The sequence below is a fragment of the Astatotilapia calliptera genome, chromosome 8, assembly GCF_964374335.1.
Source record: "Astatotilapia calliptera chromosome 8, fAstCal68.1, whole genome shotgun sequence".
Classification (NCBI taxonomy): Eukaryota; Metazoa; Chordata; class Actinopteri; order Cichliformes; family Cichlidae; genus Astatotilapia; species Astatotilapia calliptera.
Window position 1 is genome coordinate 8,362,649 of NC_137429.1, and position 12,727 is coordinate 8,375,375.

General features: G+C 39.8%; 1 protein-coding gene across 1 annotated transcript; it reads left to right on the plus strand.

Annotated features, from left to right (window-relative positions):
* The first annotated feature begins 236 nt into the window (after nt 1-236).
* LOC145430274 (uncharacterized) lies at nt 237-2,138 on the plus strand. The gene is made up of 3 exons (XM_080305029.1): nt 237-773; nt 918-1,200; nt 1,328-2,138. Exons 1-3 carry the CDS (start codon nt 358-360, stop codon nt 1,997-1,999), a joined length of 1,371 nt encoding a protein of 456 aa, XP_080161155.1. The 5' UTR covers nt 237-357; the 3' UTR covers nt 2,000-2,138.
* The last annotated feature ends 10,589 nt before the right edge of the window (nt 2,139-12,727 follow it).

A 12,727-nucleotide genomic window follows, 5' to 3' on the forward strand; every position in this document is an offset into this window, starting at 1 on the left:
GGCGCATTGTGTGCTTAGTAGATGATGGCTTGTGTGTACTGTTTGATACGGAAACACCATTTTTACGAAGGTGTGAAGAGTTAATCTAGCTGTGTTTGCTTTTACAAGAGAACTACAATGTTTTGATTATTGGGTGACAGGTTTTCTTATTTGTGTGAAGAGTTTTGCAAAATTAGCCAATAGTTACAAAAAATGTGCTTAAGCAATCAGAAAAAACTGTAAGTCAGCATAGCTTGAGCTCAATTAGCACACAATTAACCAGGTGGAAACACTAGGAGTCAAAATTTAGCACACACCAATCAGAACCTGTGATGGATAGATAAAAGGGCCAAAGTCAGCTCATTCAGGTTTGAAACAATGGATCCAAAGAGATGCAAAGGAAGAGGACGTGGTGGAGAAAGAGGACGTGGTGAAGGAGGAGGACGTGGTGGAGGAAGAGGACATGGTGAAAGAGGAGGACGTGGTGAAAGAGGAGGACGTGGTGGAAGAGGAGGAGGAGGTGGTCTAGGACAACAGGAAGGTGGTGGAGGAGGAGGGAGAGGAGGAGGAGGAGGAGGACGTGGTGAAGGAGGTGGAGGTGGAGAACGACGGCGACAAGGAAGGGGAAGAGCAAGGGCAAGAAGACAGTCAGTCTCGGATGAAATTCGAGCCACTTTAGTTGACCATGTCCTTGTCCATGGGATGACTATGAGGGAGGCTGGGCAACGAGTACAACCAAATTTGAGTCGCTTCACTGTTGCCTCCATCATCAGAACCTTCAGGGAGGAAAACAGGTAGGTGTACTTGCAGTAAGACTGCTTTGTACAGTAACGTTTAAGTTACTGAACTTATGTGTCTTGAGTTTCAGTATGTTTCCATTATTTGCCTGTAAAATGAATGTGTGACAGTTACAGTAATGAGTGCTTCTATTTTTGTAGGACACAGAGACGACCACCTGGTGGAGGCAGGTTAAGGCTTTTGTCGGAGGAGCAAGAGAGGGAACTTGTAAACATGGTAATTGCAAATAATGTAATCCGCCTGCAAGAGATTCAAAGGAGAGTGATTGAGGATGATCATCTTTTTCGAGGCATAAATGCCGTCAGCCTCTCCACAATTGACCGCATCCTCCGAAAGAATCAATTCCGGATGAAACAGGCATACCGAGTCCCTTTCGAACGAAACTCTGACAGAGTGAAAAACCAACGTGTGGAATATGTTCAGGTATGAGTTTTGATACTGTATAAAGTATTGTGTACCATCACAGCATGGCAGTTTATGCTGCCATTTCAGCACTCTTGAACTGTGGTTCAGGGTACCGACTGACTCTACTGTGTTATGTGTCTTGCAGAGAATCTTTGAGATTGAAGGACGGCCTGTTCCCCATGAAATAATCTTTGTGGATGAGGCAGGTTTTAACCTGACCAAAAGAAGGAAAAGGGGGAGGAACATAATTGGCCATCGGGCTATTGTAAATGTCCCTGGTCAGCGTGGGGGGAATGTCACTATGTGCGCAGCCATCAGCCAACGAGGGGTACTCCACCGCCATGCCGTACTAGGACCCTATAACACTATGCTTCTCCTTGCTTTTCTTGATGGTTTAAGACAACATATGTTCCAGCTGGACTACAGGGAACCAGCACAGCCAGAGCAGCCTCACTACGTTGTTGTGTGGGATAACGTCAGCTTCCATCGCGCTGCTCTGGTTCGTGACTGGTTTACCAATAACCCAAGGTTTTCTAATATCTTTCTGCCTGCATACTCTCCCTTTCTAAACCCGATAGAGGAGTTATTTTCGGCATGGCGGTGGAAAGTGTATGACCGAGAACCTTATGTCCGTGTTCACCTCCTTCAGGCCATGGAAGAGGCCTGCCTAGACATATCAGTAGATGCATGCCAGGGGTGGATCAGGCATGCAAGAGGATTTTACCCCCGCTGCCTGGCCAGGGCCAATATAGCCTGTGATGTGGATGAGATTCTCTGGCCTGACCCAGACCAAAGACAAGATGCTGAGGTGGGATAATGTTTCTGGTGTGTGTTGTACTGTATAGTACATGAATGACAATGTGCCACTGTACATACATTGGTTGCGTCTTTTGTGTTTATCATGTGACAAGGGTTTTGAAGGGGAGAACCATAAGCAACCTATTTGTTTTGGAACTATTGTTTTGAATTAATTGTACCAGTGTGCAAAACTATTGTAGTGTGTGTGTTTTTGAGGGCTTGTGTTTGATGTCTGAGGGCAAAGTTTGGTTTTTCAGCAGGAGTGAATAGTTTTGGGTGTAGAGCTTCATTTTGACCTGGAAATAGGATGTTTGGGAAATTGAGTGAGATGTTATGGATTTGTGTTTACTGTTGTGAGGATATGAGGCGTAGTTTCAAGAAATGTGTTTTAGCAATCGAGAAAAACTGTAATAATGGATTGCATTCATACAGCGCTTTTCGAGAAACCTCAAAGCGCTTTACAATTCCACTATTCATTCGCTCTCACATTCACACACTGGTGGAGGCAGCTACAGTCGTAGCCACAGCTGCCCTGGGACAGACTGACAGAGGCGAGGCTGCCATATCGCGCCATCAGCCCCTCTGGCCAACACCAGTAGGTGGAAGGTGAAGTGTCTTGCCCAAGGACACAACGACTGAGCGTGTCCGAGCCGGGACTCGAACCGGCAACCTTCTGATTACAAGGCGAACTGCCAACTCTTGAGCAACGATCACCCTAAATAACAATAATAATAATTATTATTTGATGTAAAAAAAAAAAGTTTATAAGAATCATTTTATATATTTTTCCATAGCATTACATTTGAATTTAACAATTCAATCTTTTAAATAACGGACAAATATTTGTGAAATTATGATACATTTGTGAATGTTTTTAAAAATCTAAATATGCATATGTACAGACAGATACATTTAAAAACAAGAAAATTGTGTTTTATTACATTTACAGTGATTTTACGTTAATTTACATTTGAAATGTAAAATCAGTCTATTTATGTAAATTTAATGATATTCTAGAAAAACAGTACAAAACTGTAAAATACACAGTAAAATACTTTTATATTACTTTTTTTTTTTTAACAGTGTGTGTTACTCACATTCAGAAGGAATGGAAGTATTAACAACTCACTTAGGAGTACTGTGAGTCTCTTCCTCAAAGTTAGATAGAATTGGGCTTCCTTTTTCTACTTATATCCAAAGCACTTTACTATTTGTATTTACACACACTGGTCACTTCATTAGGTACACCTGTTAAACTGCTCAGCCCAAATTTCAAATCTGTGATATGGGCAGCAATGCCAGTAGGCATGTAGATGACCTTCTGAACTTCAAACCTGCATCAGAATGGAGAAGAAAGGTGATTTAAGTTGCTCTGAAACAGTTTTAATTTAACTGACCAACAACTTACATCATAGTTTTTGTTAATGACCTAATGCACAAGGACAAAAGCTATGATGAAATGTACAGACACTTTTGTTAACGAATAAAAACGAGATAGAAATATTCTGGAGAGGCAAGATCCAATCAGAACTAATCTGCAGTAAGGTTAGAAAAGCACAACTAGCTCCCTCACTCCCTGTTTTGCATAAAAACAAAACAAAATGTCAACTCTTTGGAGGACGAGAAGTGTAGACATGTGGACATGCATCAGGTTGGCACATCTTTCACATCTGATGTCAAGGAAAATAAAATGTTGAAAACATGACAAACTTTTATGCTTTATATTTGAGTCAACTTGAGATTTAATCTGCTATAATCTTAAAATATCTAAGCGACTCTTTTAGACTTAAACTAAAAGTCTATAGATGCCTAAACTACGACTAAAACTAAAATGTTCTAGTCAAAAGACTGTGACTAAAACCAATTTGCTGTCAAAATTAACACTGCTTTTAAGTTGGTTCAGGCAGTCCTTCAAAAACTGCTGATCAAAGGTTAACAAAGAGTGGTATGAAAAAGAGAAAATCTCCAATGAGTGGCAGTTCTTTGGGAGAAAATACCTTGTTGATGTCATGGACATTTCCAGTACTTGTTGAATCTGTGAAATGAAGAATTTCTGAAAATGAATTAATAATTATTTTTAATAAATGAACCCTCTCTGATAGCTCAGAGTGAGCAAGTGTGACCAAAGCTGTTTTCAGGCATGAGGTCAGAGTGACGCACGAGGCGCACATGGTGCTCACTCTGTGGCTGTGAATTCACCAGATATTACTTGCACTGTTTTCACAGCTAAATCAGAAATTACACTGACTTTTGTGGAAGGTGGTCTGCTGGGTAAGAACCATTTAATATCCAGTCCAACTGAGTTGGAAATGTACTCTCTCACATGCACTAACATGTGGTAACAATAGTAGAAAAGTTCGGGACTTTGCTACATGTGTGAAAATGGCTGCACACTGTCAACTTGCAGCCTAAAACTTTCAACATTCTCCCATTAGTCAGTGCCTTCGACTTTCTGTCATCTTGTGTGGGGCAGGTATTGTATAATGAGATTATCTGAACTTTTCTACTTGCAGCCTGTCACTACCAATGAGAGTCCTACCCCTGTAACACTAAACAGATAAGAAAATTCCCATAGAGCTGCGGGGAGCATTGTGGAATATTTCAAGTCATAAGCGGTGCATTTATTAAGCATTCACTTGTTCTGTTGCTGAAATGATATATATATGAAAGAAAGAAAGAAAGTGTACTTTATTGATCCCGGTGGGGAAATTCCTCTCTGCATTTAACCCATTCACTCAGTGAAGCAGTGGACAGCCATTGGGCTCCCGGGAAGCAGTGTGTAGGGACGGTACCTTGCTCAGGGGTACCTCAGGGTAGCTGTTCAGGAGAATCGAACCCCCGACCTTCCGATCATGGGGTCACCACTCTACTGAGCTATCCCTGCCATAATATATATATATGTATATATCTATATATATCTATATCTCTTTATAGATATATGTAGAGATATAGATACATATATGGATATATAGATATATATATATAGATGAGTGCAACTCTGAGTAACAGTTTTTGTTTTATATTATTTTATTTCAATCTGACTTATAAATATATAGAGAGAGAGATAGTTAGGAACACAACATGGAAGAATTATAGCAATAAACAGATCAGGTGCAGTCAAGAATCAGATACCCGACTACGTGTCTAATTGTACTGAAGATTTACTAGATTTACTGAAAGAGAATATCTCAAGTATATATCTTTAATCCATAGAGCCCATTGGATGACAAGGCTACACATAGACAACCAGTTGTGTGTGTGTTTTGTATGTGTGTGTAGTTGTGTACACTGGTGAAGACAGATGTTTAAACAGGCAATCATCACTCAATGAGTAAACGGCTCTGGAGATTGAGCTAGTGTGTGTGTGTGTGTGTCTGACTGGAGGTGAATACCAAGAAAGGAGGACAGGGAGTGCAAAGACAAGAGTAGTACACAAGAGGTGGAGTAAATAAAGCCTATCAGCTCATATTAGAGAGCAGCCATCAAGGCTGAATGCAGATTTGTGATTAGCCCACATTTGTGGTATTTTTATCTCTGAATGCAACTCTTTGATCGCAGCCATGTGTCAGAAGTGGAAGAATCATCTTAAGGGACATTTTTCCCCGGGTGTTGTCTAAAATACCACCTCCTCAGGGTTTGACTGGCTGATCTCTTTGGCTGCTGGCTCGCACACCTTTCCTAGCATTTGACCGTTCTGTCTGACTGCATCTTCATCTCCCCCTTCCTCCTCCTCCTCCTTTTCCTCCTCCTCTTTCTCCTACTTCTAAAGACACACTTTGAAAGTAAAAATATCCTGAGTCCAGAAAGGCATGAGAAGCGATAGATCCATAAATAACCTGGGTCTTGTTTGAGATCAGCTGACATTTTAAAGGCTGCCAGGTATTAATAACATTTCTCGTGAGACAGAGATTGTCTCTCTATAAGTCTGTGCGTGTTTGTGTACTTTAGTGTGTGTTTACACATGTGTACAGTGCATGAGCATGACTGTGCATGTTTTTTGGGGGGGTTTTGGTGAGCGGCAGAAAAAGAGACATAGAGACAGCGCTTGGCTGGTTTGTCATTCTTATGAAATTTTACCCCAGGCACAGCTGACAGAGATTTTACAGTTTTATTCTGAATGAAACTCCCCTGACAGAGAAGCATGTTCATGAACTAACCAGTCACATCAGTAGACAGCATCCGTGACGGAGGCTCCTGCATACAGACGATAAAATAATCATATGATAGAGTTTCTAAATATTTTACTGAAAGGATCAAATATTCAAAAAATATTTTTATTTTAAATGTATATGGTTTTCTTTTCTTTTTGTAGTTTTTATTGGTTGATTTTTTTCCCCCTGGAAGTTGGAGACCCTCATATTTCTGTGTGTTTAACTTTACCCTGTGTCTCCTGTGATTCCTGTATATCCCAGTTCTTTGTACTTCTTCCTGTTTTCTGTTGTGTTTTATTTCATTTCATTTTTGTGTATTTTTCCTGTTTTTGACATTCCCTCCCTCACAGCATTTCATTTTACCTGAGTATTCTTTCACAGTTATTTTCCTTTTTATTTCCAGTCGGTAATTTATCTGCTGTCCACTATCCTCCCCTGCATATCTTTCCAATAATTAATTTTTTGTTGTCAGTTTTTGGATTCATTTTGGACATTGGTTGATTTTCCTTCTTGAACCCTTCAGTGCCTTAAGTTTATTCTCAGGTTTAATTAAATTTCCCCTTGGTTTGCCTTATCTGCACGTCTTCATGTCTGAATCTTTTGAGGATCGACTTCATGTTTTATTTGAGAGGACTGTGACCTATAACCTTTTGCTTGTGTCTCAATATGAGCTATTATTTAAAAGAATAAGCCCAGCTCATCCTTTTACCCAGTTACCCAGCTCTGTCGTCCATTGCCTGCCTCAACCTAGTGAATCTCCAGATTCAGCTTGTCACTAATCTGCAAACAAATCTGCTAGCCTTCAGCTTGAGGTCTGAGATCAGGGTTTTTTTTTATGGAGCTAGAATTCCTAAACTTGTGCAACCAGTCTTCACAGAGTTGAACTAGCAAAGTATTTCTCAGACAGTGATCGCAGTGCCACACCTACCGAGGAAGGGATGAAAAATTAGAACAGATTAAGAATCTGTGTCGGAGGTTAAAGACCAACAGAGGGAGTCGGGTGAGGAGCTGCGAGTAAATCCATATAGTTTCAAGGTCATTTCTTCTTACCACTATCTTCACTTTTCTGCCCTTGTTTGATTTTACTAGGTGGGAGGTCACTGGTAATTATCTGCTCTTGTCAAACCTAGGAGACTCGGTGAGAAGCCAGGTCACCTGTGATTCTGATTAAAGTCCTGGGCGTGCACACCATCGCATATACATGTGTGCACACACGGGCTGCATACACGGAGAAGCAGCAGGCGATTGTGCAGCATTTCATTACGCTTCTGATTTGGTCATTCATCATGTCACAGCGAGGTCACAAAACAGCCGACACATGTTTATGTCTGTGGAGACTATTTGAGCCTGTGTGTGTGTGTGTGTGTGTGTGTGTGTGTATTCAGGCTTTTTTCCTCTTTTTTTGATTATTTTTTCATCTCAAGCTGAAATGACAAAGACAGCCTTAGATGACTCAAATGAAAAGGGTAGATTATTAAAAGAACTTATTCTTGACTTGAGTAATTTGCATGTTCGCGATTTAAATAGACACACCTTTTTCTCAGGAGGCAGCGGACATCAAACTGGAGTAAATATCACAATTAACATCTTCTTTTAATTAAATGTTGATTTTTTTCTACTTCCTGCTTACTAGGATGTTGCTTTTTTACATTATGGATGAAATATCTGAGTTGAAAAGTGTTTTGTTTTTGTTTTTCTCTCTCTTTCATTGCAGCCGCATATTCCAGCAGTAGAAACGGAGAGATCAAAGCGTTGAAGGCTGCAAACAAATAATGAACAAATGTACAAATGTTGTCTGGCTGAGACTGTGTGACAAGAACACTGATTTCTATTCTTAAAAAACAACAACAACACAAGCCATGATTATGATGTGTATGATACGTGTTGGGTTTTTTTTTTAAATAAAAAATGATTCAGGTGTAAAACCAAACTCCAAGGGCATCATTAAAAGATGCTTCCACACAAATGTATTTTAATATATGCACCCCTCAGATGAATGTTAACCATGCTGCATAAATTCCCTCCTTCTTGGTGAGCTAATGAATGAATGGACTGCTTGTGAATGTCCCACTGTGGGTATTGTGAGACAACAATCAGATGGTTCTGTTCAGAGCGACCAACACCAAACACGCAGACAGATCAAAGCTCTGCTCCAGGTTCAGTTCAGTAACCTCAGTGATGCTCTGTCTCTATAGATCAGTCAGGGAGATGTGCAACAGATGGAAGGTGGTGTCTCCCACAAACAAACATTCTTATATAGCAAATAGCTTATAGTAATGTCTTGGTAACTGCAAAATGTTCCATACATTTACCAACATTTTAAACTAACAGGAGGTTTATGTGGGAGTTCATAGCAGAAGAGGTGTTTCTGCATAAGGCCTAACACCCAAGTCCCCTGTGTTTAATAACACTTACATGCATAATATGCATAATCTAAATATAGCATAAAAATACTCTCAGAAATAGTGTGTTTTTCTAACAAAAAAAAATAAAAAATAAAAAAATAAAATCAGCTTTCAGAGACCTAACATGGTTCCTATTGCCATTGCTGTACTGCCTCCCAGTGGTTAAACAATGTTATGAACACTTGTTGAGGCTTTAAGTTTACATTACAGTTTTTTTCTGAGTGCTTAAACCCTAACTGTGATTCTTATAGCACAATTTCTAAAACTATTAATACTAAAACCACTCACTGAGTTTGCAAAACTAAAAGCACAAACACTGCTTTGCACTCAGTTTGCCATTTTGTAACACACACTTTGCAAAACTGTAGGTACAATCCACTGCACAGCACTCTTTTTGCAGAACTGTAAACACAACTCACTGCTTTACACTCAATTTCCAAATGATCAACACACTCCTAGCAAAACTATACACATTTATGGCTATTATTTACACTACTTTGCCAACTGCCTGGCACACTGTCACATGTGAAAACTGTTTTAGATAATTAGTTCACTTTGCAATCAGCACTATAAATAAGCTACAGGTAAGCTGTGTGTGTGGAGTACAATGGAGGGAGCAGGAAGAGTGAGAAGTAGAGGAGGCCGAGGAAGAGGATGTGGAGGTGAAGAAGTAGGACAAAGAGGACGAAAAGGAGGTGAAGTTAGAGGAAGAGGACAAGGAGGAGCAAGAGGAGGATGAGGAGGGGGGAGAGGAAGGGTAAGAAGAGTAAGAAATAGAATTGCTGATCACATCAGAGCTACAATAGTGGACCATGTAATCAACCATGGAACGACCCTGAGGGAAGCTGGCCAACGGGTTCAGCCTAACTTGAGCCGCTACACTGTAGCAAGCATCATAAGGACATTTCAAAATGAGAATCGGTTAGTACAGTCACTTTGCACTAAGATTTGTAGCACTGCCATATGCTAATGAGAAACACAACAATACCATAGATGTAAAAACACTGAAATTGTTCCTTTGCAGAATTGCTAGACGACCAGATGCTGGGGGCAAAACATACAAAATGTGAGCATTTCTGTATTGGGTCGTGTACTTGCCCGCAACAAAATCCGAATGAAACAAATCTACAGAGTACCTTTTGACGAGAAGACGTGGCAGGAGCATTAACTATGTGTGCAGCTATAAGTCAAAATGGTGTTGTTCACCATCATGCAACCCTGGGCCCATATAACACTGCACACATTATTACATTCCTGGACGCCTTACATGACATGCTCACTAATGTTCAGAGACCAGAGCAGACCAGATACATCATCATATGGGACAGTGTTAGTTTCCATAGGGCTGCTTTGGTCCGCAACTGGTTTACAGATCACCCACTCTTCACTGTACTCAACCTCCCCCCATACTCTCCATTCTTGAATCCAACTGAAGAGTTCTTCTCTGCCTGGCGCTGAAAGGTCTATGACCGTCATCCCCATCAACGCATAGCCCTTTTACAGGCAATGGAGGAGGCATGTGGGGATATTGACTAGGCATCATGTCAGGCCTGGATACACCATTCCAAAAGATAATTTCTCCGGTGCCTTGGACTAGAGGACATTGCATGTGATGTAGATGAAATTTTGTGGCCGGATCCACAGAGACGACACAATGTAGACTGATTTCTTTTTTTCCTCACTGAAATTACTATTTTGTTTTGACTTGGAAATAAACACTTGTGTTTGTTTTGATGTGTGTGACTAAACACCAGTACTTGAGGTTTGGATCCCTCTGTGTTTACGGACCTATGACAAAAGTATGACCTCAAACTGACATGGCCTACCTTGTGCACAGAAAAGCAAAAGCCAGATGTGGTTTTTATTCATGCCATCAGTGTGTAGTTGGTGCATTGTGTGCTTATTAATGTGATGGCTTGTGTTAACTGTTTGATATAAAAAATACCATTTTTACGAAGGTTTGGAGAGTTATGCAAGGTTTATTAGCTTTTGCAAGACAACTACAATGTTTTGCTGATTTGGTGAAGGGTTTTCTTAGTTGTGTGTAGAGTTTTGCAAAAACAGCCAATAGTTACAAAAAATGTGCATAAGCCATCAGAAAAAACTGTAATGTACTTTGTTTTAGAGAGCAGGGGTTCTTATGAGTAGTTTAAGGCGCTTTTGGTTAATGTTTGCAAACTGTTTGTTTAGGTCAGCAATTGGCAACCTTTAATATCAAAAGAGTCAAAAAAAATATGTTATACAAAAACAAATCACTTTTTTAAGCATACATGAACATATTGACAACACAAATAGGTGGACATCTTTAAATCTTCCACCATACTCTGCAGGAACTGTTGATTTCTGATTATTTTCATTACCACTAGAACAAACGATTTGTTTAGTGGAACAAGAAAATACCTTTTAGCATGTTTAAGGCATGCCTTTGTTCATACGTATTTCCCTTAATAGTAAATGAACACAGTAAAAGTAAAGTCAGTGGCTTCAATTTAATGTTGACTAAAGTCCAGCTGCAAATCAAGCACATCGGTGAACTGAAACAGCTCTGTCACACTAGAATGAAAATAGAACAACAACCTTGCGGTGGTATAGTGATTGATTTTTGTGCTGTAAGAAACCAATTGCATGCAGATGCAGCAACCAACTTATCAAGATCGAGCATGCAACACCCTCACACTCTGAGCAACTATTTTACATTGCAAAGGTTTCATTGTGGGAGGCAACCTGTTTTCTCAGTCACAGTCTGACTCACACTGACTGCAAGTAATTGCCATCTAATTTATAAATGCAGATAGGCCGATGACAGTCTGTGCTGTTTTTACTCAACTGGTTGTAATCTGGTTATATTCTTATATAAAAGCAATGTCATTTTGCAATTAAATTGCTGTCCTGCCACAACTATGTCACTACATGTGCAACAATTTTATCACAGTAAATCTCCATATTATCGCAAACTGCTTGCATGTAATTGCCAACTTGACAACTGTTAGAAGACTGCTTCCATCTTATTGCCATTTTATCAGCATCTTGATGCACCAAAAATGACAACTGAGTGTGAGTGGTTGCAGACTTTGTCCCCATCTTTGAAAAGACCATATAAAGTAAAATAAGGGTTGGTATAATTGCAATAGAAGATTCTTGTTTATTTTTTGTAACAACATTTCTTCAGCTTATTTTAACTTGATGTTTTCCCATGATTGTCCAAGCCCCACCTACAAGTGCTCTGCAGCATACAGATTAAGAACCACTTGTTTTAAGAATGGTGCTTTTTTTCTTGTGCTTTTTTGTGCAGATTTAGAAGTTTTAAACATGAGTGAGGCATCTATTGAAGTTAGTTTTCTTACGCTCATCCTTTTCAGGGTCATGGGGGGCTGGGGGGCAACCAGAAAGACAATCATTCACACTCACATTCACACCTAAGGGCAATTTAGAGTTACCGATTAACCCAACCCCAATAACTGCATGTTTTGGACTGTGGGAAAATGCCAGTGTGAACCCACACAGGTGGTGGATTCACATCCAGAACCTTCATGCTGGGAGGTGACGAAATTTTGTGCTATTTTATCATATTAGCCCCCTGATTTCAATTTTTTTATTTGCATACTACAATAAAAAAAATAAAATTCTGAAAGTTGCATTAAAAATAGTTTAAAAGGCCAGTCCACCCAGATTTCAGGTGAACCTTTTTGCAAAGACAATCTTTTATTGAGGCACTTGACACAAGCCATGGAATGTACATATCAAATACAACAAATTTAAGGTCTTTTTCACATTCTTGCATCTGTAAACATGATAAAGATAATACATTCAGACAGTAAGTCCATATTGTCCCTCATACAGGAGAGACTTGTGAGTGAGGGGAAAAATATCAACACCTCACTCAGAGTAGTGTACAGTACACAACAGCTACACAAAGTGTACAAAACAGCAGTGGAGTCAAATACAAAAACTACTGACCGACTCCCTTTAAAGTAACCCTTCATGCATGAAGAGCGTACGTCTCACAGGAGTAGATCAGCAAAAATAGTAGCATGTAGACAAGCTGCTCATGTGCTCTCATTTGACCTGAAACGCATCTATTTGGTCATTTCACATGTGCGTAAGAGGTAAGTAAACTAGGGTTCAGGCATCTAAGTCTATTTCGCATCACAAGAACACATCTCGACTTTAATAGATATATAGGTACATTAT